General features: G+C 43.9%; 2 protein-coding genes across 5 annotated transcripts; one reads left to right on the top strand and one right to left on the bottom strand.

The window, feature by feature from the left end:
• The first annotated feature begins 320 nt into the window (after window positions 1-320).
• On the top strand, window positions 321-12906 carry dthd1 (death domain containing 1). 2 transcript variants are annotated; one of them, XM_047578588.1, is made up of 11 exons: window positions 321-408; window positions 550-988; window positions 1901-2417; window positions 3281-3611; window positions 4402-4581; window positions 5083-5336; window positions 5854-6009; window positions 9076-9365; window positions 10666-10919; window positions 11005-11062; window positions 11414-12906. In XM_047578588.1, exons 2-11 carry the CDS (start codon window positions 586-588, stop codon window positions 11719-11721), a joined length of 2751 nt encoding a protein of 916 aa, XP_047434544.1. In that variant the 5' UTR covers window positions 321-408; window positions 550-585; the 3' UTR covers window positions 11722-12906. The 2 variants fall into 2 exon arrangements, with proteins under 2 accessions (XP_047434544.1, XP_047434535.1); XM_047578579.1 differs by lacking the exon at window positions 321-408 and having other exon boundaries at window positions 432-988.
• LOC125004174 lies at window positions 6079-8769 on the bottom strand. Of its 3 annotated transcripts, XM_047578617.1 has the most exons (6): window positions 8571-8767; window positions 7665-7932; window positions 7527-7573; window positions 7303-7431; window positions 7040-7193; window positions 6079-6953 (listed from the first exon to the last, which is right to left on the bottom strand). In XM_047578617.1, the coding sequence occupies exons 2-6, from the start codon at window positions 7878-7880 to the stop codon at window positions 6729-6731; spliced, it is 771 nt and encodes a 256-aa protein (XP_047434573.1). In that variant the 5' UTR covers window positions 7881-7932; window positions 8571-8767; the 3' UTR covers window positions 6079-6728. The 3 variants fall into 3 exon arrangements, with proteins under 3 accessions (XP_047434573.1, XP_047434564.1, XP_047434557.1); XM_047578608.1 differs by having other exon boundaries at window positions 7527-7570; window positions 7665-8769; XM_047578601.1 differs by having other exon boundaries at window positions 7665-8767.
• Window positions 12907-26837: the final 13931 nt, after the last annotated feature.

Here is a 26837-nt window from a genome sequence, read left to right as displayed (position 1 = left end):
GCTCAGAAGCCTTCAAAATAAGTGACACTGCTTGTATTTATAATGAAAAAAAAAAAAAACTACAAAGTATTCACTCCGGACCAACTTTTGGCTTTTGTTTGAGTGACTTATGGGTCTGTGAAGCTCGAGAGCTCACATCTTTTACTGTCACCATGTGTAAGCAGTAAAATGAGTGATGGAAGAATGGAAGACGCCTGGGGGACAGCGCTCTTGTCCTTCGCACCGTGGCTCCCTCTTTTGTCCCCTTCCTGCCACGCCCCCAGAGGTCGCCTTGGCAACTTGTTTTACTGCTGGCAGCCATATAAATACAGCATTGGCTCCTGTAAAGTGGAAAAGCTGCACGCAGTTGCGCTCAATGCCAAGGACACGGCGAACCAAGAGGGCCCCGGCAGAAAAGTCTCGAAGGAGGTACACGAGGAATGCAATGTGTTTAATAAATATTTTACGGTGGTTTCTTAAATTTTGTTAAAGGAATGAGGCGCCTTTGCCAGCAGGCCAGAAAACAGGCCCGCTTTGATGCTCCTGAATGTCTTCTTTTGGATTTTTCAGCGCAGCGTGGATACGTATCTGCAAGTGAATGGACAGATGGATGAGGCGAAGCCCCTTTGTGGCCTAAAGAGTGAGGACGGTCTCCTCGTCGTGTTGACAGAAACTATTCAGGGGCTGGAGGCTGTCAGACGCGGCAGACATCGGCATAATGGAACAGTGGGTGTGAGGAGATGCTTAGGAGAGGACGAGCAGAGACGGAGCGAGGGAGGGACACTCAGTCCAGCAGGAGATGAAAAGGAGGATGAAAGGAGAGGATTACGTGTTGATGGGGAGCAGGAGGAGAAAGAGAGCGAGCGGAAAGTTCTGGGAGTGCTCAGGGAGATGAGTGTGTTGTATTCAGGCAGGCTGGAAGTTTGGAGGGGGGCCCTCAGAAAATGTGCTTCGGTGTTCATGAAGTCTCCAGCAGGGGGCGGTGATCGGCAGCACCGTTCTACAACAGGTATGTGGGTCTGTCTGAGTGATGCCTTTAATCTACGGCCCTTTGAAAGTATATGTCTAAAATAAATAAATAAATAAATAAAACTGCAGCTAAAATGCACACAGCATTTACATAATTCTGCATTTTAAAGCAGTCAAAAAAACTGAGGGAAGAGTGGAACTTTAAGTATCATTTTGTACTGTCAAAATACTGAAAGTATTTGAAGAGTCTCTAAGAAAATTCCTAAAAGGAACTGAAGCGTCGGTTGAAAAGGCGGACCTTAAATGACTTCTAGTATTTAGGGAGTTTAAAGGGACAGACACAGCCAAAGCAACAACAATGACGGGCCGCGACGTCTCCTCACGTGTCCTGTGTCTGGGCCAAAAAAAAGGTGCACCTGAACACACCGCAAAGACGACAGCCAACCACCGGCTCGTCCACATGCCTTCTTGTAAATACTTGTCGACCCGCCATACATCATCGGCCGCTGCCCGGTTACTGTTTTGATTCAAAGTGCATCATGTCTTTTGTTGGCCTACCCATTTTATTGAATAGGGACCAGGCGGTAGCTTGTGAGGACTTGTTACAACCAGGTATCCAAGCTTTTCATACACTCCTGTCCAAAATCTCTGAATGACTGTACTGCGTAATCCCGTGCTCCAGAATAAGTATGTCCAAAACAAGTTGTCAAGTCCGAAATACCAATGCAATTTCAACGTTCACCTATTTGGAAATAGCTCTTTCTGGAAAATGAAACAGTTCTGTTATCTTGGAAGTCAGACAGTTGAGACGTTATTGATCAAAACGAGTCTATGACATAAAGTTAAAGGTTCAGGTCTAATGTAAGTGTTAAAGTCAAGTACAATTAAACTGCTTTCAAAAAATGGAGCCTTGTTATGTAAAGGTTTGGCTGTGATGTGGTCCTTGTTTCAGATATGACAGAATGTAGAGCTGGGCCTTGCTCACACTCCTTCAGGGACACTTTCCTGAGTGTTGGAGAGGACGTAGACGACATTACGGGAAAACTGAGAGGGATCACTGACAAGCTGGATGCAGAAATTCACCAATTGTCTGTAGACGAGGCCTCGACGGTTCACGCAGCACTTCAGGAATCCAGAGACCCGGGAACTCCGGAGCGACCTGAAGATGCCGGCGACCCTCTGAACTCCCGTCATCCACCTGAGCCCGACTCTGGGCCCAAACAGGAGGTGGAAGATGGAGATGATCCAAACCACACGTGGTCATCACAAGATGCTGAACGAAAGCTCGGCTTCACATTCAGCCGCCGCAGCAACGAGGAAGACGCCGGGGAAGTCAAAGGTCAAGTGAGTGACTCTGTAGAGGAACCCAATCATTGTCAGACAGATTTACTGGAGGAGTCAAAAAAGGACAAAGAGTTGATGGATGGCAGGGATGAACAGGAGGCAAAGAGCGAATGGATTACAGTCGGGTAAGTTGATTTAACCACCACTTTTATTTATCCCACTAAACCTTTCGCTCTAAAGTAGGTAAAACAATCAAATAGAATTTGAGTGAATGATATATCTTGAACTATACACCAGTACCTGGCCTGGCCTGACAAAAAAGTTGTTCTATAGGTATTTTAAATGGTACTTTAGAGTTTGTCATTTTCTGGAAAACAACATTTAAATGCTGATGACTCATCTAGTACTTATGGGCGCATCCTGTTATTGCACCTAATGAAATGCTTTCTTGATTCTCTATAATCAACACTGTCATGGGGACTTCTGGATGTACTTATACACAAATATGTTAAATAGTATAGTAGCTAATCTATCACCTGCAAGTGGTGTGCTAAGACACTGTAAATACTATGATAACTATGTTCTCTACCCTACATGGGGATGGCCGGTGAGCCTGGACTTGATTTGATTCCGCCCCACCGTTTCTCCTGCTCACTGGTACAGAAGCAAACTCCCTGCGACGCTTTATCACAAAGTGCAAGCGTTTCGGCCTCCTGGCCTCCACACAGCCTGGTTATTTCATGCAGTTCACTGTCGGGTCAATGGCAGCATTTGCCTAAAAGGCGTCGGAAGATTCAGACCGGAGGCAAAGGCTCTGAAGCCTGGAAGAAGCTGATACGGAAAGTGCATGCCCCAGCGTTTCACATTCTGCCATAAATGTTGCTCAAAAATTACACTGCTCTTGGTCACATATTTTCATGTTTTGATAAGAATTTTAATACTAGCAGAAGAAAACGTGAACACGCAAAAGCAAATTACACACTAATCAGAAAATAGTGTTGCTTTTATATCATGAGCTTCATCGCTTGTGTTTTAAAATATTGTTTAGGCTCACCGGACAGCTGGAGGACAACCGTTCCGATGTACCAGACGCATGTTTTATCAGAGCGCCCGAGGGTGCGGCCGGACTGCTGAGGTGCGAGGTGGCCGACGCCCTGAGCTGCCTGATGGTCACCGGCTCGGAAGAGCTGATCAGCAGAGTGATCCGGGTGAAAGTTCAGGACAGAAGCACCTGTCGCTTCCCTCTAACTGTGGCCGTGCCTTACTGCGCGCGGTATCGCGGCAGCTGCAGGGACATCGCCGTGAAGGTGGTCGACGAGGAGCGGAGGGCGAGCTACATCACCCCTCTGACAACAGAGGGCGTTCACGGAGGGCAGAGGGTAAGGCCTTCTGTTGTTTACAAATACTCACATACCTGGAGTCAAGTCAGTTTCAGCCGAAATTAAATTACTAAAGTATTTACAGAATACTATTCATAAAACCCAGGGTTTGAATATGAAGGCAGTTTAAGCTTTATGTAGTATGAAAATACTGATTTGCAAAGTACCATCTATTGTTTCTAGATTAATACTGTCTTTATTATATAAGTGATCTTTGAAGAAAGTTCTGGGGGACAACTGTATATATATGTGTGTGTGTGTGTGTGTGTGTGTGTGTGTGTGTGTGTATATATATATATATATATATAAATTTATTTAATAACAGAAAACAGAAGAGGGTCTAACATATAGCCTTGTGGAATACCTCTTTGATCTTTAGATCATGTAACACATGTTCAGGAAGGCAAAAACAAGTTTTACCAACCTTTTTTAGATACAAGAAAATACACTTCTTTATCAGTTACTTTTCTTTTCTTTTTTTAACAAATTAAATGACAATCAGATGGCCATGTCTTACTCAAGGTGGTGGTTGGGATTGATAGCATGAAAAAGCCTATGACTCTGACCGCATCTGAAAAAATATGTTGTCTGTGACCATATTGTTGGTACATTCAGTATGAACATTAGCTCATTACCTTGATAGGAATCTAATAATGTTGCATAACCTAGAGTGACAGACTGGGTTGTAAATGTGTGTTTTTGGTCATGACTTGCTTTAATCTGTTTGCGTATAAATGGTTCAAGCGGCTAAAATAGCCCATTTAATTGATGTTTTGTTTGTCTTTGTCAGGGCTCATTTGCCGAAGTGAAGGTGTACTCTTTGGGTCTATTTGCAGTGGTTTCCTGTCTGAAGAGAGAAAATTACATGGTTCCCAAAAGGGGTTTGTCATTAAAACTCCCCATGGACCCCCGAATTAGTCTGAACTACCTCCCAGGAACCTTCACGGCTCCCGTAATGGCACAGACCATGGTATGGTTTAACCATAATACTGACCCATCTCTTTATCCTACTGATTTTAACATCTAATACAATTTTGCTAACACTTAAAGCTGGTGTAGATTATGTAAAGGATGTTGAGACCAAGCATTTAGCTTTTGTCAAAACTAGTTAGAAGTGTACCTTTTTTCTAAGAATTGTAAAAAGGAAAAAAGAAAACAAAAACTGAGACGTCACTAAGAAAATTTCCAGAAAAATAAAGCAAGGGATGGAGAAATAATAGTCTGTTTGTAATTTTCAACATCTCACAGATGTTTGCATATATAAAGAAGAAACATGAACGGATGTGTCCTTTGTGACTATCTTCACAGCAGAAGTTTGTTGCTTGATCTTATTCCAAAAAACGCCAACTACCACTCTGCTCAGTTATCCTTGATAAAACAACATACAACAAAAGTATTTTCACATCAACGCAGCACCTGTCCAAACCGTCAGCTAAATCACGCGCAACAGCTGTTTCCTCGCCTGTTTCAGATCCAGCCGGTAGACGCCGTCCTTCTGGCTGCTGTCAAGTCCAAAAACGAGACCTATCGTTCAGTGGCGTCCACCAGCCCACTGCTGTACCTCACCCACCCGACCTCGCAGCCTCTGAGAAGACCCCTCATGGTAACGCTGCCGTGTCCCCCTAACACTGAACAAAAGAGGCGCTCCAAGGAGAACCCAGATCACCAAACTCGGCCCGTCAGCGTTTCTCCACCCTGGGATCCAGCGGCTTCAATCAGAGTGAGGTGAGCGTGTCTTAATTGTGTTTGTCCAGATTTTTGTGAACTAGAACATACCAGTGGTTGTGAAGATAACATACAACCCACATAGCAACAACACTCCCCAGCAGGACAATGTTAAGGACAAAAACTGTTAAAGAACAGCTCAAAAAACAGAAAATATCCAAACCTGGCCTCCAAAATCCCTAGATCCCAAAGTCATTAAGTATCTGCCAGATGCTTAGGAACAATCCCCGGTACTAGAGGCTCCCTCTTGTAGCATCCTGGTGTCAGACACAAGAGGACAGAGTCAGAAGGCCCATGTCTATTCCCTGATGGGTCAGAACTGTTTTGGAAGCACACTGGAGACCTACACAATATTAGGCAAGTAGTTACGGCTGGTTGGTCTTGATTCATGACGATAGCAGTGGTCAGCACTATTATAAGAGATGCGGAGGGAAGCCCCGGCTTATCTCTCACTGTAAAATGTCAAAGTTGTCAACAGTACAGCTTAAAAAAATAGCGGTTTTCATCTCCCTTTTAGAATCTTGGGCGCCTCCGTGGAGTCCAAGGTGACGTCCAATGAGTCGCTGACTGTCCTGGGCTCAAAGGACAATCAGTGGAGCATCCTGGATAAAGTCGCCGCCAGAAACCAGCAGAACGGACTGGTGTCCTTCGACCTGACGGAGAGCTACGACAGGTCTGTGGCGCGGCGTTTTGTCTTTGAAAAGTCATCGCTGGTGCAACAATAAAAAGCTGCAGGAAATTATTAATTTAAACACAGCGGTTTATTGTGACAAAAGCGATTTATGCGACAAGGACCAACAAAACACAAAAGGGATACAAATTAGTAGACTGGGTGCACGTAAAACCCAGCACGTAAATGTGTGTTTAAGCTTTTGTTTGCACCATTTTCCCAGAGACCAACTCCAGCATTTGAAGCGGCCCTTTGATCATTTGATTATGTCCTTGCCCGAGGGACAGAAAAACATTGTGTAGCTCGGCTGCCAGGTTTTTTCCCGACAGAGCCTCATATAGAAAGAACATATTCAGGGTGAAGACCACACAGCCCTTTGTAGACAATTATTAGAATAGCACACTCAGATACAGAGCTAACAAGGAGCCACTGCAGGGAACTAATTTAATCAGGTTTTCAGGTCCTGTTAGGAGCCTCGGTGCAGCACTGAGGAGCAGTTGGAGCTGAAAAAAGAGCGTCGGGTGAACACCTAAAGGGGTTTTCAATGCAGATTGGACATTTTCCAAAATACGTAGCTATTCTTTCCTATTGTTTTGTCCGCAAACCTCAGCGCAGTGATGAATAAACCACGCTGATTTACTTTTTTGTGATAAAAGCCTGCGTCTCAGATGTCAGACTTGGGAAAAACCAAATGCCAAAGACAAAGAATCAATTTCAAATGTTTATTCTGAGCCTCTCCGCGGTAACACTGTTCGGCGGGTATGGCGCGGCGCGTTCAAAGCCAAACCGATCGTGGCACAAAGTGCAAAACGAGGCAGAAACATCCAAAGCAGAAGTACAGACAGCGCAGACAGCCCCAGGGTGAGACGTGTCGGGTGATTTGCAGCATCATTCGCGTCCCGTCCAGTTTTGGCTTTTCCAGCCAGTCCGTCCAGTAAAAGAAAAATCTTGTGCAAAGAAAAGCAAACGTCGTATTTTATCAAAAGCAGACTCTTAACAGAGAGCATTTTAAATGAGCTTCTGTTCAACTCACCACGTCTCCTCGCACCTCTCTGCTGAAGGTTATCAACCGCTGCATCTGATTTGAAGACCTGTAAGTTTTAATCTTCAGGCCGCGGCCTCTAAAGCACAGTATCAGTATGAGTCGGCTGCTCCCACCGCAAAACAGGATGTAATGAGTGCTGCACCTGACCATGGACCAGAAGATGGTTGTGCAAGATAAATAAAGTGAAACCAGCGCAATACTTTATACCGATGATTTTAATTATCCAAGACACAAACCACTTTTGCTCGCACCTTTTTGTTGAGATCCAGTTCCTAGATGTCGACTCCAGGTTTGTTTGCTTCACAGGAAACGCACGCGAAAAGTGGAAATCACAAGTAACTGGCAGAAATATTCTTCTCTCACCAAGAAAACTTCTGAAACTAGAACACAAAGAGAGAGCAATTTTAAAAAAAAACAACATCTTTTATCGTGCAAGAGCAGCGTAGATGCTCTTGAACTGAAACGTCCTTCACACCTCTCAGAGAAGTAGAGCCTTTTCAGGTTTTGTTTAACCAAGGTCTTCTGAAACATACAAAAGAAAACACCAGGGAATTACAAACTTTACAATATATTCGAGCCACGGCATTTAAGAGGAAAACAGGGGCTTTCTCACAACATTTGTTCGGTATCCGAGGCCCAGGAGCCCGATGAGCGTGTTGGACATGCGTCGCAGGTTCTTGGGGTCCTGAGCCGTCGTCACGGCCACATCCAGACACTGACCACCGGCGGTCGCCCCCATCATCAGACCCCCGACCACACAGAGGAAGTGGAAAACGTTGCCCCTGGATACGCAAAGAGGGCCGGGTGGCTGAGGGGCCGAGGGTTTCATACTCAGACAGAGTCCTCTGGAAGTCAGGAAGCTTACTTGTGGACGATCAGCTCTGGTGGAAATTTCAACATGGAGATGTTTGATGAGAAGCCCGGTGGGAAAAACCTTGGAGATCCTGGAGCACATGACAAAGTAACACCAATAATACCGTTCTTATTGGTTCTAGGGGTTCTCAGTTCAGTTGCTTGGTTTGCCTTTGGACAGAGCCTTTTTTTGAATAACCAATTGTTTGGAGGGGTGACTCTGTAGAACACATTGTGGAGTAAGCGTAGGTTGGTGGTTCAACCAGTGTCGAAGTCCCCAAGTCTCAACAGCAAGCCAGTACTTTACACAGTACCCCCATTGTATCCTGGGGAAATGTGTTAGAAAGGAATCTGTGTAGCCACTAAACGTTTTAAACTCTACACAAGTGTTGCTTTTATGAAGAAAACACATTTTTAATCCTTTCTTTAATTTGTGTTTGATCTTCGATTCATTTTAATTATACGACGCTACGTAAAGTAACCGGGAACAGTTCATGAATTTCATCAAGGCCATCATTCAAAAATAATTAAAAGAAAATCAAGACAATGTAAGCTAGAAGTGTATCGGTAAGTAGTCAATTAATAATTGCTAATTTCAATACTGACTGAATGATCTGGCTTTATTTAAACTGCAGACACACAAACGTAGAATAAATGATCGACTCACCACACTACTCCTTTACCTCACTAGGCTCGTGGTGCCGAGAGTAAATTCCTCTCATGTAGACGTGCGTAGTCTAAAAAGGAACTCTCCAACTAGCAGCCAGATTTAAGGAAAGCTTTTCTTTACATAAGGGCTTTAAGAAGGGCAGTATGGGTAAAGGGAGGCTTTACATTCCTCACTACAGCATTCCTCAGTCAGAATGTAACAACACACATGAAGTCACATACAAGGACAAAATAAAAGTATGCAAATTAATTTCTCCTCTAGTTAAAAAGTGAAATTAGATCCAGTTGTAATAAAGATGGATTCTTATTATTTCCCTCCTGAGCTCTAATTCTCTTCTTCTTTCTTATCTACAGCTGATTTGTCGGGGATGTAATGCACTTTTTTCTGAAATCCTCATTCTGTCTTAAGTATATTATATTACCTGCGTTCCGGCTCACGATAACAGACAATCTAATCTTTCCGCCGAGCTCGACTTCTTAAGTTCCCCCCTCCCTCTCTGCAGACTGCTCGTGGCTCGCCTCCTCTCCCCACTGCAGCCTTGTCACCTCAGCTCCCTGGCGGAGGAGCTGGAGGAGTCCGTGTGCTGCCACTCGGTCACCGTGGTCCTGCAGCGGAGGCCGGACGAGCCCCACGCCGTCCTGGTGGCCGCGCTGCTCACCAGAGACCTCAGCTGGGAGCTGAGCAAACTACGAGCTCAGGGCTACGGCGGCCCGGCGGAGATCTCGTCGGAGATCTCCATGTGTGAGGCGGATCAGCTCCTCCTGCGTTTCAGCGGCAACGTCACCTCCACAGGTAGAAGGTCGGGTAGAATGATGAGCTTAGTCCAGAAGATCCGCATAATGGGAGAATGCTGACATGGTGAAACAAAATGATTACATTAACTTTGACCTCCTCCTAGCTTCACCAGACCATGTATAAATACTGTTCTGTAATTCAGTAAAATGTAGCTCTAAATCAATTTAGTTCAGACTGTCATGGCTGAAACACAGCACATTTCAGGAGTTGAGTCAATGTGCTTCAGGTTTTAATAATAAAAAATAATAAAAACAAGCTAATAATAGCTAAAACACTGACAAGATAAAGTTAATACGTATATAAAACTTACACTACACTTATGCTATAAGCAATAGCAACACTAGCAAAGCAAAGTGTTTTAATGTGTTTTTAATAAAAGACACAGGAAGCTCCATAGCTTGCTGCTATTTGCTAATTAGCAAACGTTAGCATGCTAACAAGTGAAATACCAACAGTAGCCAAAGTATTATTTCTTGCTTGTCATTAGCTGTTGGTCGGTGTGTTTACCATAGACTATATATTATTTTTTTGTATACGCGCACTTAAATTTGTTAGCATGGTAAAATGCTAACTTACGATAGTTGTTATTGTAAACATTACTTCCTGCTTTCTGTTAGCTGAAAGTTGTTGCTGTCATGCTAACCACCCATAGACTGTAGGCCATATAAAATGTGGTCATAATAAACATTAGTTCCTGTTAGACTATGTGTTTACATGCACTTAAAATTGTTCACACGTTAGCATTTAGCCTCCATGGCTAGCATGGCTGACATAAAAACCAGAGCAGTACATTGACCACATACCTAAGTGTCTTTTTACCAGGCCCTATGTTGTCTTCAAATACCTAATGCCAGTTTCTGAAAGGCGTGGATTCAAGGTTTCCTACCACTCGAATGAGATGTTTAGGAAAATGTAGTGGTACATTTCATTTTACATTTTATGCAGCATCTTCTCTTATTGCTTAAACTGTGTAAACAAAGAAACAGTTGAGAGAAACCAGATTCTAACATTGTTTTAGGACTGAATTTAAATAGACGTCGGCATTTGAAAGTAGTTGTGGCTGCTCTAGGCTGGTTAGTCTTCATGCTGCTGCTCATCACATAACAGGATGCCACAAACCACACAGTAAAGTAGAAGGCAATGTTTAGTTTGCACGGACTTCTTTCTTCTTCTTTTTTTGTCAAGATGATCACTGGTATGTTCACTCGGTTTGACATCCAGATGGGTTTTGTAGACCGAGATGCACAGATTTCACATTATAAAATAACAAGATAAAATGTTTACATCTGTTTTACAGCCGGAGCTCACAAGAGCAAAAGCGAAGCGGCGCACGAGCGAATCACCTTCCACAGCCAGAGGAAGAACCGCCTCGTGGTGCGTCTGACCGAAGTGGACCCCTTCGGAAACTACAGCTCCCCTCACTACAAGGGGGCGGCCATGTTTTACAGGGTCGCCAGAGGTCAGCTGGAGTGGCGAGGGGGCGGAGCTTTCCTGAAGGACGCGAAGCTCCTGGGAGACCCCGTCTGTAAGCTGTCTCTGACTCTACCCAAGGTGCAGCGACGTCCACAGAATCAGGTCAAACATTGTGTTCACGATAAAAGGATATTTATACCTGATTCATTACGTCTCATTTCAGAAAGTGAGAAACATCAATCGGCCCGTTGCAGCCCGGGTGAAGTTATGCGAGGAGGCAGGTGGGTCGTTCATCCTCGCCGGCTTCTTATCTCACGGTTTCAACTAGAGTTTACGGCCTTAATCCGTCAGTTTCGACTTCGTAGTTGTACGGTTTTGCATCGGCTGATAACTTTTAAATAAAAACATGCGGCTTTCCAAGCGAGATTCATTTATAGGGAAAAATAAATGCAAATGAACTGAGAACGGTCTTTTTTTTCATACAGACGCTCATTACAGATTTGAAAACAAGTTGTTATATCACTGCATTCTAAACACTGAAAGGGCCTTTTTCTTTTCATACTTTTAGGTTGTTTATTGCAGGATTTTTTACATTACTCTAAGAATATAAATGCTTACTTCCTTCGTTGCAGATTCCCTGTCAGACTCTCTTCTTCTGTGGTTGTCTGGGGAGCTTTCGGAGGAGGAAACAGCGTCGCTGGTGCTCTCGCTCCGCCTCCGTCGCAGCGCCGCTCAGCTGGTGAAGCTCCGGGCCGGGGGCAGCCCGTCCTCCCGGGCCTTCCAGGTCCTGGCCCTGTGGAGGAGGGGGCTGCCCGCCGTCCCCCACCGACCCAAGGCCGCTCAGCTCGCCCGCTGCCTGGCCAGGAGCGGCAGGCCCGACCTGGCCGGGGAGCTGCTGCTGAGACAGGCTGCGGCCACCGGGCAGAGCGCGCTGAAATGAGGGGGTTTAAAACGTAGCGCTCACACTGGGTTTCACATTGGTGCTTGGATCGGAGATGGTAGCGCTCAGCCTGAGCCACAAGATGTCACCATTAGACTGGGAGATTCACATAGTGAGAGCTTCTTTCAACACATCATCTCTCACCTGGAAGGGGATTGTTGGACTTGGTTTCAAAGACCCATAGAGGAAATATCGAATATCTTAAAATCCGAGGAAACCTCGTTCAGCAGGATTCTTCTTTCTCATGTCATTAACTGCTTCATGCACCTTTATTTCCACTCTGAAAGGTTTGGAGCCACTTAGCTGGACATTCAGACAGAAGTGTTAATAAATACACGTAGTTACCTCACATTAAGGATTAAAAGGCGTTAGTTTGACTTTAAACAACACAGAGAATTATCTGTAGCAGCAACATGACCCAGACTGGCGCACGCTACCGGCTTCAGTGTGTTTTTAAGCGTCGCCACGCTCTTATTAATCAGCGAATTCGGGAGCGTTGATCTCCGACGGGGCCTTGACAGCCTGACTTTATTTTGTAGTTTGTCTCCGCAGACAGGTGGGTGGTGATTTAGCACACCGCTCAGCCGTCGCTTTTCTCCGCGTAAACAAACGGTGACACTGAGCTGTGACCTCTTTTCAGCTCCCTGACACCGAGTCGTCTTCAACACCAGAAGCTATTTCTCAGCATATATAAGGTAATTTATATACAGTATTGATTATGATTATTAAAATAAATATGACAGGAATGTAAACTCACATTCAATGCAACACGGGAAGCAATGTTCACAAATTCATTGGGTCAAGAGCAAATAAGCTAATGTCATACGTCGGCATCTAGAAGAGCCCCAAGCTAACAATTAGTGAGTAGCATAGGTGCTAAGGCTTTCTGAACACATACCGAGAGGCTACTGTGAATATTTCCTCTGATATATTAAACTCAAATATGAACTCTTCTCAAGCAACCTGCAATATGTTCATTTACTATGCGCTGAAAAATTACTTCCATGGCCTTTGGCATTTTTGAAAATGTAAAACTCCTCGTTTGAGCTCAGGAATAACACAAGAGATGCGCACAGTAAAGGGCCCTGTATTGTGTGTCCCTTTCAGAGACTAGCAGACAGGAAGTTGTCCTGAAGGAGTCGACACAAGCCTCCGAGACCACGTCGTTATCACATCCGCTGATATTTGTTTCAAATAAACGGCTGAAGAGGTTCCTTTTTCCTTGTGGTCGTGTTTTTGCCGTCGCCTCCACCAACCAGTCAAGTGGCAGCTTCCTTCCATGTCTGTCTAGACTCTATACAACATGCTGTCGCTTGGGTCGAGGCCAAACGTAATATTTGATCAGTTCTTGAGTCCAACTGGACTTTTGTGTCAGATCGGAGGAAACTTCTTCAAGGAGATCCTCAGATTTTGTGAGTTTGCATTGAACAGCCCAGAAAATAAAGCGCCTCCGGACACAGCTGCCTCCAGCACGAAGGCATATAAACGTTGCTTCAGTCAGACTCAGTGGTTCACACAATCTATTCTAAATCGTAAGCTTGTGTTTGTTAGCTCTTCGTGTTGACAGATTTGGCAACATCGTGGTATGTTTGAATGTTGACGAATGTTCCGTTGTTTGTCTGATATGTTCAAAACCTAAATGACCTTAAGGTGAAACTGGAAGGAATCAAGGAACACGAACTAGCAGTTTGTGAATTACCGTGGGGGAAACAAAGAAAAGAACTCGGCATTTTCTCGAAAGCCGCGTACCACATGAAAATGAAATCATCGGTTGTACCTGGTTTACGCAGCGCCACAATGAGCCCCCTTCAATAACTCAAATTGCAGCGAGCAGAAGTGCGCTCCGTCGTTTCAGAGATATTCACGGGGGTTTTCCCGCTTCATCCGTCTTCAGAGCCTCGCGCTCCAGCTGTGTGACATTCTGCAGGGCCCTGAGCTGACGCGGGGAGGTAATGATAGATGCCATGTGTCCGGGCGGGGGGGGGCGGCGGACTCCCGCGGAGAGAGAGGAGACCGCCCGGCGCGCCGGATAGGCGGCGCAGTTAATGAAGTATGAAATAGTAACAGGTGGAGCTGACGGATTAAACGGGACGATCGCTCCGGCTCTGCTCTTTCTCCGTCAGTCGCCGACAAAAATGCTCTCCTCTGCTCATTAACCTTTATTTTCTGGCCTTCGACTGTTCCTCATCTCCTCGTCTCCACAGCTCTCACACTTTTCAAACTCCCAGCGCTCCCTGTTGGCTATTATCTCCCCCACTTTCTTTCTTTCTTTCCCGTCGGTGTGATTCTAAAGGACACATGTGGCATCGCTAGCAGAAGAGTTTGGTGCCTTGAGTGTGTGTGCTGGAGGGGGGGGGGGGTCATTAGTCTGGAATAGGGCCATCAAACACACACACACACACACACACGAACATCGAGGTCCTCGCTACAGGTAAATGTCACACAGGGGGCTCCCACAGCGCCGGGAAATCGCTTCCTCTCTCATTTTATCTCTCTTCTCCTCCCCTCTACATTATTGAAAAGGCCACGCAGCAAGGCACTCTGGGAGGTCGCCCGCCGGCCGGCGAGGGGAGGAGGCCTGACGAGGCGCTGAAGAATTCCACGGAGCGCCGGCATAAAGAGATCCTGATTAAAACCTCGTCGGTTTCATCGCTTCATTTCATCGCCCTTCTTCTTCGTTGGTAGCTCCCCCGGCTGTTTTTTTGGCAGGATTCCTCGGCGCCTCGATCGGTCGCCCGCTCTCGCGCTCTCAGCTGTCAAGGTACGACGCCGTGATGTGATTGAGATGCAGAGGCGGTCGTGAGTGAGCATGTGCGCTGTCACGGCTCGTCCCCGGAGTTATCCGACTGTGGCTTTCACATCTGGAGACTTCTTTTCTTTCACACAAAAAAACACAGATTTTTGCGAAATTAGATGTCATACAGTGAAACAAACAAGAGGTTATTAACATCTATGTATTAGATCTATGACTGAGTTCTAAGGCTAAGCTAAACTAAGCTAAGTTACAACTATAAGAATTGTTAAATATGTTATGGTTGGTTAGAAAAGCTGAATTAAGTTATGGTAGGTGAGATAAGTTAAATTTAGCTAAATTAGGATTAGTTAGATAAGCTAAGCTAAACTAAGCTAAGTTACAACTAGATAAGATCAGTTAAATATGTTATGGTTGGTTAGAAAAGTTAAATTAAGTCATGGTAGGTGAGATAAGTTAAACTAAGCTAAGTTACAACTAGATAAGATCAGTTAAATATGTTATGGTTGGTTAGAAAAGCTAAATTTAGTCACAGTAGGTGAGATAAGTTAAACTAAGATAAACTAAGCTAAGTTACAACTAGATAAGATGAGTTAAATATGTTATGGTTGGTTAGAAAAGCTAAATTTAGTCACAGTAGGTGAGATAAGTTAAACTAAGATAAACTAAGCTAAGTTACAACTAGATAAGATGAGTTAAATATGTTATGGTTAGTTCAAAAAGCTAAATTAAGTCACGTTAGGTGAGATAAGTTAAACTAAGCTAAGTTACAACTAGATGAGGTTAGTTAAATACATTGTGGTTGGTTAGAAAAGCTAAATTAAGTCATGGTAGGTGAGATAAGTTAAACTAAGATAAACTAAACTAAGTTACAACTAAATAAGATGAGTTAAACATTCTATGGTTAGTTCGAAAAGCTAAATTAAGTCACGTTAGGTGAGATAAGTTAAACTAAGTTTAGTTACAACTAGATAAGATGAGTTAAATACATTGAGGTTGGTTAGAAAAGCTAAATGAAGTCATGGTAGGTGAGATAAGTTAAACTAAGTTAAATTAGGATTCGTTAGATATGCTAAACTAAACTAAGCTAAGAAACAACTAGTCAGTAAAGCTAAGTTAAATAAATTACAATAGGCTAGATAAGCTAAGCTAAGTTGCGACTAGTTAGACGTGTAAGAAAAAAGATAAGTTAAAAAAGTTAAATAAAATGTTAGTTATTAGTTATATATGTTAAGCTAAACAAAGCTAATTTACAATTTGATAGATAAGTGAAAGAAATGATAAGTAACAATTTGATAGATTTAGCTAAACTCACACAGGATAAGACACGTGACACAGCAAAACAATGAAGGGAAAAGTACAATGATATTATCAAGGTATATAGCACAGCGTTGCTATCTACATCCACTACATCACATCTACAGTGTCACCACATTTTTTTTTATTTTCCTGTCTGAAATAATTAGCTTCATAATCTCCTACAAACAAAAACAGCTAAGACAGTTATTTTGATCTCATATTTTAACACACCGTGTATGTCACCATGTCCTTGCTATGATACTAGTGTTGCTGGTGATGCTGGAGCAGCCAAAGGTCCGGGGTCAATGTTCTGAGCTGAACCCTACGATGAGTGAAAAATGAAGACAGCTTCTCTGTGGCTGCCCACTCACACAAAAACAAAGATGTATCAAATCTCTGGGGGTGAGTCTCAGATTCACAGCCTGGCCCTGATCCCAACCCTCGCTGTGTGTACTTGTGTGTGAGAAAGAGACCGATAGATAGACAGAAAGAGAGAGAGAGAGAGAGACCTCTCAGGTTTAAGGCTCAGCGATCCACGACAGCTTCTTCATTTGTCCCCCATGTCAGTGGCAGACGGGGTGGAGAGACAGGACGCCCGGGACGGTCTGAGGCTCCGTTGTAAAAAACCACCCTCAATAATAATCAACAAATGTGAAATCTCATTAGACTCATTTCTAGAGTCTTTCAGCTCATTGTGGATCCACGCAAAGCCGCGATATTGATTACCTGACCACACTTCATCCAGACTCACTCGCATTTTTCTTAAACTAAGCCCTACCTCCACAAGGAAATGCTGGACTGCACACTGTACTTATTTTTATTTATTTATTTATTTATTTATTCACAACTCTCACAGCCCCACGGGACCGCTTTACAGAGTGGTTGGCATAGCAACTAAGAGTCGCCATTATGTCACAGCCTGTTTCTATAGCGTCAAATAACTAATTAAACAGAAAAGTATCCAAAAAAACTGATCCTTGAACATGCATAAACAAATACATTAAATAATGTTAGTGTTTTAGTTTGGTCCATTCCTGTCCGTTAAAAAGGAGGGGGTGGAGCTTATGACCTATACTGCAGCTGACCACCAGGGGGAGCTCTAGATGCTTTGGCTTAACTTTTGAGGAGCTGCTCTGTCGTCCATCTTTATACAGTGTGTGATTAAATCGGTGAAAGTTACTTACTTAGCTTCAACACAAGCCTCAACTCTCCAACTGGACCTCTTTTTTTTTTTGCTTATTTTAATATAATAAATATTATAATAATAATAATAAAAAATGTCCTGTGAGTCAATACCTTGAACTTTCAATTTCTGACAGATTAGTGCATGCTATAAGAGTGTAAGACCCTTCCAGGAATGGGAACAAATGAAATTGCTGTAATGACACCACACTGACTCTAAAGGACCAAACTGCTGTAATTTGTCCCATAGCACAAACATGCAGGGTTCAAAAATTAAGCTATAGCAGATGCACAGCCATAGCCACACACAATTTCATGTTAAAATGTCCAGAAAGTCATGTAAATAAGCCTGGTACAAAAACAGTTTGGGTATCTACAACTAATTTCCATATTCATCACAACTAATCTTGTCAATAAATAAAGGCCGCTTTGACCAAAATGGGGGCGATAGGTTGCAAGAAGACTGACAGCGTCTCAGGCATTGGTAAGTCTCTAAACCTCTTCAGAAATCCTTCAGGTGATGTCGTATTCATCTTTATATACAGTCGAGGGTCAGGATCCAGGCTTGTGAAGGTCTGACAGCAGAAGTAGTCATTTGTGTTGCATTTATAGTTTAGAGTTGACTTTGCATGGCAGCCCATTCTAAAGATTACGCCAGCATCCATCCTGCCAGACTCCAAGCTTCGAACTGACCTTAATAGACTGTGACTGACAGATGTTTCAGTTCAGTCATCTGTTAAAAATTCTTCGGAATATTTTTCTTCTTGACTGTTGGTTGCCAGCCAATCAGTTCACAGTTCAAACTCATTTCACTGCACCACTGAAGGAATTATAGGCTCTCTGTCCATTTGTGGAACAGAAAAGCTCCCATCAAAGTTGTTAAAGTTTTGTTGTACTTATTTAGCTTCCTTTTTCAATTCTGAATGAATTCATTTTGGTGTAGTCGAGTTCCTCTGCGAACTCAGAACAAGGTCTCAACTAAGCCGGGAAGACTGACACTCGTCAGCAGCCCTGCAGTTTATTTCCCAGCTAATTGAAAGCTATTCATACAGCAGAGACTGAACGGGCAGAGCATTAGAGGGTTTGGAACCAGGATACGATGAACATGGCCGGGGATTTTCTGCCGTGCCAAGCTTATTGGATGCACTTTTTTTCTTTTTCAACATAAGCCAGTGATTTTTCCAAGGAAACTTTTGGTTTCTGATTGGCTGCTGCGCTGACCAGCACGAGCCAAATTCTGAACTGGGCCGCTGCCAACCTCGGGTTTTTGATAAGAAGTTGGCAGAGCTGGCTGCACCGGAGATGCAAGCACAAAAACTCGAGTTCTGACTCACGTAAAGCCTATATTTTACCAGGTTTTTGCATTAGTCCGGGATGCGCAGACACCAAGTAGACACAGTCGCACAAACGCAATCCCGGCGACGACTCTCCGTGGACCGCGTTCTGGTGGAAATAAATTGGTATTGTTCACGGAAGAAATTCTCCAATTCTCCATGTGGCGAGGTGGAGCTGTGGGGAGGGAGGTAAAATAAAAAATAAAAAGTAAAAAAAGGTTGGGATGATGAAGAGAGGGATGCGGAGAGAGGCAGCGAGGGCAAAGAAGTGTCAGAGGAGTGATGGAAAAGTGCAAAAAAAAACAAGGAGGAAGGTGTGACGTGAGGGGAGATTGGGAAACGTGAGGGAGGGAAGGTGCAGAAACACCGCGTCTATTGGTGCGTGAAACCGTCCTGACATCTGCAGTGTGTGTGTGTGTGTGTGTGTGTGTGTGTGTGTACGTACTGTACAAGTGCGATCCCGAGGCTGCAAAATACACAGAGACCGGGTTCGGTTTCTGCAGCTTGAGAAAAACACCTCCGGTAAAGCTGAGAAGAAGATCTTTTCGAGGGGCAGAGGGTCAAGAGGAGCGCGTCGCTCGGCCTCCCTTGACAGTTAAGTCTCACATATAAAGACGAGTCCCAACACAAATAACACTTAATGTATAAACTTACAGGGTTCCTGCAGGAATCGGCGGCGCGTGCAACAATCTTGCAGGCAAACATTCCTGATGTTTAAACTGTAAACCGCACGGTTCGATTTTAAAGTGATGTCCAACGACCATGTCCCTCCTACTCGACAAAGCAGATCTGCTTCTAAATGTAACGTATGGAGTCGCCACCGTCCGCGTTGGCGATATGAATAATTTCACGCACGTGCAGCAGCTCCGTCGGCCATGAAATGACTTGTTTTTCGTCTTTTTCCACCGTACATACCCTGTGATTATTGGCGCCCGTGGAGTTGAGACGAAATAGGTTCAAGGATGATTCCAGGATTTTCCATCAGCAGATAAAAACTAGTAGGAATTGGAACATGATTCTGCGTCAGAGAGGAAATGATGCAGTGTCATTTCAATCAAGGAACACGGAATGAGTTGAGTTATGTTGACGGTTTTCCTCCCACACCTTTATCTACAACCATCTTAACCCTGTGACTTCCACACTAACAAATACCATTAACCATGATTAAATATCATTCATTCTTTATTTATGTTAATAGAGTGCAAACTCAGTATTTTGACATCATCATTAAAACGTTCGCACGATTATACAGATTCATTCAACATAAATACTAAAGCTGTATGATGTATATTTTCGAGCTATAGTCATCTGTCATCTATACAAAATAATAGATGTTTGCATACATAATGTGTTCAAACATGAAAAAATGTGTGTATCTCACAAACTGAATGACTAGCAATGGTTAGAAAACCTGTACAAAATGAGAAATTAAGCATTTTATTGTCTCCTTCTTCTACTACAAAAAGGATCAACGGTGCGGTTACAAACCCAGTCAAAGGGAGTCCAACTGAAAACTGACCAGCAGGCTAGCAGTCAGCTACCAGCTAGCAACCAACAAGAAGACACCAGCTAACTAGCCTAGCGCCGCCTCCATGCTGCCACCACACAACCGCATTACCCCGAGATTAGCTTAGCCCTTTTTACCGCTATCCACAGAAATACACAATTGTGTCGGTTGAGTGTCCGAGCTAATGTGCTCCCTACGAAAGAGAAGGGGCGTGGGATGAGGATACAAACCCTAGTTCAGGATACAGGACTGAACCACGACCCGCACTCTGCATGGAGAAAAAAAACACACACACAACCTCATACCCATGGTTCAGTCCGAAGCACGTAGCTACTACTAAAACTACTGAGCTAGCCTCACCTTTAGCATGCTCCTCCTTAGCCACACCTTAACCACTGCTGGGATTTACAACAATTCCTCCCATTGTCATTAAACGTAACAGTCGCTATCTTGTTGCTCTCTCCAGATTGAAACTTCATCTTGTAAATTGCACATCTTGTTACTCTACAGATAAAAAAAATACACCTGGAATATACCAAATGAGAAAATATCAAGCTAAAAAAACTGACATTAATTAAGCAGCAAAGATTTATCTCAAGAGCTTAATTTTTAGCTTTAGAAGTACATTGTACTTATTGACATATTGTCTCCTTTAAAGTTGGCAAACAGCTATAAACTCAGCCTAGTGCTGTTTCTAAATATATATTATTACCGTCATTTTGCATGTAATAGTAAGCTGTAAAAATAATACACAGGCTCAAATATTCATTTATACATACACCCCCTAGGAGTCACAGACCCCTCGCTGAAGACCTACGACCTGTTTATTCATTGTCAGTCGAATGGAAAAACCATATATTTGCCCTTTTATATCGTATATCACCTGAAACAACCGTATGAATACATTAGTTATCGTAGATGTGAGATGTGTGACCACTTTAACACCACATTTCTTCTTTTGATCCGTTCCTTACGTCAACATAAGGTTTGTAGCAGCTTCAGATTGAATGTATGAAGACAAAAGACAAAAGTGTGTGTATAGCAGGGGGATCAGGAGGGATACGTCGAATTCAACACGGCGATAGAGATATTCCTGTGGAAGTCACGCTCTGCCTGACGGCCTCTGATCTCTTTCTTTCAAGCCTCGGCTCAGCCCCCCCTCCCTCCCCTCCCCCCACATCATACATCCCGTGAGCCGCCCCCGCCGCCGTTCCCCGCACGCTGAGAAGAGCCGATCTCACACCTGCACGCCGTTCACGTCACATTTGTTCGACTTTCTTTCTTTTCTTTTTTTTTTTAGAATTTCCTGAAAGGTTGTGGATCAAACAGATTAAAGCCGAGGAAACGGCAGCGTCGCTTTGCAAAAAAAAGAGCCGCGCTAAGATGACGGACCTTCGCGGGTCCTCTGACTCCGACAACCAGCTGTCCTCTCCGCTTTCTAATTCCACCAGTCCTCGTTAGGCGCTGCACTGCAGACGACCCGGCAGCCAAGTGGCTTCATTTTCCTTTCGGCGTGCGCCCGACAGAGGGGGGGGGCTAAGGTGGGAGCATATTGGATTTTCCAAAAGGTTTGTTTTCATTAGGATTAGGCCACTGGAAAACCGATTGTTCTCTATAATTTCAGCCTTTGACGCCCGTAAATAAAGAGTCTACTATGACAAAAGAGTGATTCACAGCTTTTCTGAGGCTACCTGAAGAGCAAATATCAAACAACAAGACGTGTTTGGCCATGATTATAAATGTAGCTGAATATTCTCACGGTCTCGTTGCACCGTGAAAGTGTTTGAATACGTGAGCAATATTTATGTGCCCAGTGGACTCTATTGGATGTGGAGTTATTAATACTTTAGCACAGGCAGCGGTGCATTTAAGATCATTCTGCCCAGGGCACTGATTCCACGTAGCTATTTACATTACATGAGCATGTTGTTAGTGTCCCACCAGAGAGCCGGCCGTCTGTCTGGTTGGCTGACCTCTCCCCGGCCTCTGACCTCTGCCCTTCGCTCGGTGCTCCGGCTGCAGACGGAGACGAAATGAATCTTGAAGCGTTCACGCTGAGCGCGGCTGGTGCGCACACGGCGCCGATTTAGCTGAATTTATGGGGTTTTTTGTCTCTCGTTCCATCTGCTTTTACATCCGCGGTGCTGATCGGGAGCCGAGTGTGCGGCTTCGAGCTCCGGCGTGCGGGACTGGACTGTTCAGGAGGAACACGTTCCAAAAAAACATTTTCTTGGGAGGAATAATAATATTACTTATTTTTTCCTTTACGTGCAACTGAGCTACTGTGACCCAGCAATTTCCCTTGTGGATCAACAAAGTCTATCTTAATTTAAGTCTTTTTAAAAATCTGAATATCAACACTACTCTTACGACTGCAGCAAATACACGGCAGTGCTAACCACCGAGCCGCCTGTAATACTAATGATAATACTAAATATCAGTAAGACTAGTTAAATTATCACTATTTCTGAGTCATTTATAATTTTTCTGGATAATTTAAAATGTTTAACGTTGATGGATGAACACGGAGACTGAGGAGAAGGTAAACACAGCTCCATGACTGATGAGGTAATAGGGCTACAAAGTATTTATCGGGCTCATTTAAGATATTTAAAGTAAGTAGACACTAAGATATATAAGTAAAGGCATCTTACATTTTTACACGTTGGCAAAAACAGTTATAGGCCCGTTAATAGTGAAAACTATACATTTATACATTATTAACATAGCACATCCGCCCCATGGGGTTTCACTGCCTCAAGTGGCCATTTGAGATATTGCAGTTTTTTGGCACTTACACTTTAGCTGAAATTTTCACCCCCAGGTGTTTCTTTTTGAATGGCTTTTGCGGTGCTGTTGAATCAAAACTCAGATTATTTTTGTTATTTTGATTTATTTATTCATTTATTTTGAGTAATGTGGAATTTTCTGCACAGATCGTCACGTCTGGCGTTTGCAATTTGACAAACAGTGAAAACCACAACCGTACAAAGGCAGAAGTGGCTTATAGACAGTCGACGCAAAAGCTACTGTAGTAGAAAAGTAGTCGCGCTGCGACAACACAGACTGCTGGGGCTGTGATTGGCCCTCTTGACAGTAGCGCGTTTCCACTTCAGTGTTTCAGTCGCTACTTGAAAGTGAAGCAGGAAGCGGAGTCGAAAATGAATTAATTCCAACTGGCGAAAAACAACAGCGTCGACTAGCGTTTGGGTGGCGAGCCAGACTGACGAGCGCACAACTATACCTGGCTTACACCAGCGCAGGCTATGTGTCTAACTCATGGCATCCAGGTCCCCAGTGCTCTAAAAGATCATCGTTATGTTGTAATGTAGTAGCTTTGACCTTGTGATGATACAACATTTCCTTTCATATCGACTCGTAGTCACCAAGCCGGTGTAGATGTTGCGTTTACGAGCATCCGCCTTCGCACGTCTTCACAATAGTTTTTCCACTTATTTAAAGGCCCGTTCAGCCACATTTATCATCTCAAGAGAAGAGAAATGACAGCTTAGGGATTTGGGATGCATTTCATAAAAAAAAAAAAAAAAAAAAAAAACAGAGTGGAAAGCGCTGGGTAATCAGACAGGAGGAGGGAAAGACCTCACAGCACATTGCGCTGGTGCCACTGCTCATTAGGATGATTATGATGTGAATATTTACTGTTGTTCTCCTGCTACGACTACCATGCTTGCTGCGTGATAGCCTGCAGCTATTATCATCTCAACTGTGCCATTTAGGCTTACAAACACACACACACACACACACACACACACACACACACACAAACACACACTGCTGTACCAACCCTGACACAAACAAGCCAGTTTAGATGCATTGTGCATGAGCACACACAGGGTAACATAGTACATCAATTACTTACCCCATGCAGCATGTAGCCCCGTGGCCAACATCACAACCATCACAGGCAGAAAATGCCACACTGGTCCTATGTTACTCTACTTCAGGGTATTTACTGGAAGAGAAGTTTAGTAAATTACTGGAAATCACTACTGTAAAATAGCTGTTTAATTTGTTGCTACATAAGAAGCACAGTTTGTTTGGCTTGTGCGACATGATCACACTTAACGTTCGTTGCCGAGAATAAGACAATATTACTCCGATGTTTGTCATGTACCGTAGACTTTGTATGAATATAGACAACATGTCCTTGCATGGGCCAAACTGACACCTTATCCCGGGGTACAACTGGCACCGCCTTGAGACTCTGAAGCTGGCGTCTGCGCAGTACAGCCCAGGAATTGAGCTACATCCTTGAAAAAACGAGTAACTGACGTGTATTTTAGTGTTTTAGTCCCACCCACTAACATGGAGGAGGTGCAGCGAACCACCAGGGGGAGCTCTACTCGCTTTGGCTACACTTTTGAGGAGCTGTTCCCATATTTATGCTACCACAGTCAAAAGCTGGTTAGCTTAGCATTGCTGAGTTTAACTTAACTCAGCATGAAGGCTAGAAGTAGCTGGAAACAACTAGCTTTACACTGTCCATTTTTTTTTTCCTTTGCATAACTTTTGAAGTCCTTTTTCTATGTAGTCCTGACATTTTCTAGCATTTGTGTATTTGAGAATGGAAATATCGGATTCAGCAGAACGGGAGGCTGAACGGGCTTCGTCCTTTCAGCTCAACAGAACAAGTCAGTCCATGAGTGAACGCACCTCACAGCTTGTATTATTCAGAGGTACTGGATTGGAAATACAATTCCTTGGTCAGGTGGATTAATATAAAGAGCAACAAAGAGTTGAAAGAAAGATGGTTGGGGAGGCTGAACACCTTCAATGTGAGGTCGTCCACCGGCCGACTGGGGTTTGTCTTCCGTGGTGACGTTCTGTTAACTTAGCATGCTCCACCGACGTTACTTAGCTTTTCCCAAAGTCAGGCAAACTGTCACAAAACCATGAAGAATTCATGCCAGACGAGTCACACCAAACTAACCATAACTTTTTAATAACCCACATGAAACCCCCAGTGATTTGCTGCTCCTGCAGGTGGCTAGGCTAGTTAGCTGGTGTCTTCTTGTTGGTTGCTAGCTGCTAGCTGACTGCTAGCTTGCTGGTCGGTCGGTTTGTCAGTTGCACTAAGCTTCTACATGTGTTTTCAGATCTTGGCACAAAGGATTGTAACATAATAATGAATACTTTCAAAAATCAAGAAAATTGTTTTTTTGTTATGTAAGCGTCAGCCAATAAAAGCCTGTGTCTGAATCCATCAAAACTGTCGGCAGTAAACAGCTTTCATGGTTTAAAGGTTTAAAGGTCTCGCTGGTTATACTTCGATCCGCTGTACTTGTGGTCGTTCACACTATTTTGTGCAGTGAAGGGGGATTGGTCATATTTCCATTGGAGCTATTTCGGGCGTACTTCCACATAAAGAGGTAGATAGATAGACTTCAGTGTGGTAATGTTATAAGTGATTAAAACAAAGAAATGCAGCAGCTTTTAAACTGCTGTCAATTCATTTTCCTTGAAATTTGTGAAAGCGATGCATTATTTTTCAAAATGTTTCAGCTCCAGGCCAGAAATGACTTCCCTCACACAGCTATAGGCACATTCAGAAATCTATAACCACACATATATAGCTCTTTCGATCTCACATCTTTGTGTCACTTCGGCTCCGACCAAGTAAAAGAGATGAGATTTCCCCCGGAAAATGCACCCGGCACCCTTCAGAAACGTCCCCATTACGGCTCGATAGTGCACTCAATAACCCCAGAATCTCTCAATTAAATGCTCTCTTTCCGTCCAAGCCTCTCTCGGCTGCTAATGGAGCGGCTCCAAAATAAGTCTCCCATCATTTGCCTGCTGTGGGTTTTAGCGGCGAGCAAACAAAATAAACCAGATGAATGCTGTGCTCCGTCTTTCGGACGCGAACGGTCCAGGCGTTGAAAGAGTTACTGGGATTTCTCCCTAAAGTCAGCCAGACGGATGATCACGTTAACTGGCTTGATTGAGAAAAGTCATGTCTGTTTAGTGTCTCCTGTAAGCACAGACATATGCTGCCTCATCTGCAACTGGCAGCGGTGACCGTCCTGCGTGTGCGTTAGCAGGAAATGATTTGTAACCACGCAGACCGTACGTGCGTTTACGTGAACGTGTCTATATTTGCGTAGGCTTGTGATGCGTGTGCAAGAGACGGCTAGGGAGTAAATGTGCGTTTCTGCGTGTGTGTCGTGCGAACCCAGCGTCATTTGGCATCGCTCAAACAGCTGTCAGCTTCAGCCAAAGTGTTTCAGCTGACTGATCCTTAAACTGGGCCAATAAGTTCTCACACAAAACCCCACAATCCCTGCGCGTGGACACTTTGGGCATATTGCTGCATCTGTCTCCACACATCACACTTCATCCTGCCATCCATTACTCTATTCAACCATCCTATTTTTTATTTTTTTTTTGCCACAGTCAATCTTCGGCTTACTCTACAGCCTCTCACTCTGGATTACGCTCTCAGACTGCGTGCAGTCGTGTAGCAGATCTGAAACGAGAAATTAACAGTTTGTGGCGACGGTTGCCGTTAACGTTTCTACATGGCTGTGTTGAGTTTGTATTAACATGCAACCCCAGGTGATCCGATCACAGGTTGAAAACACCCAGGGTGCACAGAGTATGTTGGCGAGCCAGTCGTTGGCGAGCCAATCGTTCAGACGCGCTCGTGAAACATGCGTCAAACACCTGTAAGAAAGGCTTTTGAAATCACAGGTGCATGAAGCTTAAACTTCAGGAGTCTCTGGTATCTGTAATGTGAGCATTTGCAAAAGTGATCTTAAACCTCCTACATAGCCAACCCTATCCTTTTACTGCAACCAATGTGGAAATCAAGTCTACGAGGACACGAAGCAACAGTAAACACTGTAAATCTGTAGGCTAACGTTACTTAATGCTGCTGCTACAGATGTGACAATATAACAATTTTCTACTTTCTACTTGTGTTTTCTACAATTACAAAGTTGCAGCAAGTGCTTACTCTCACTCTTCTGTTAGTTTGATTAGTTGTTGGCAGACCAGCTTGGGTTAATTACTGCCATCTCCT

Source organism: Mugil cephalus, chromosome 1, assembly GCF_022458985.1.
Source record: "Mugil cephalus isolate CIBA_MC_2020 chromosome 1, CIBA_Mcephalus_1.1, whole genome shotgun sequence".
In the NCBI taxonomy this organism is placed as follows: domain Eukaryota; kingdom Metazoa; phylum Chordata; class Actinopteri; order Mugiliformes; family Mugilidae; genus Mugil; species Mugil cephalus.
This window is presented reverse-complemented; position numbering and strand designations above follow the sequence as displayed.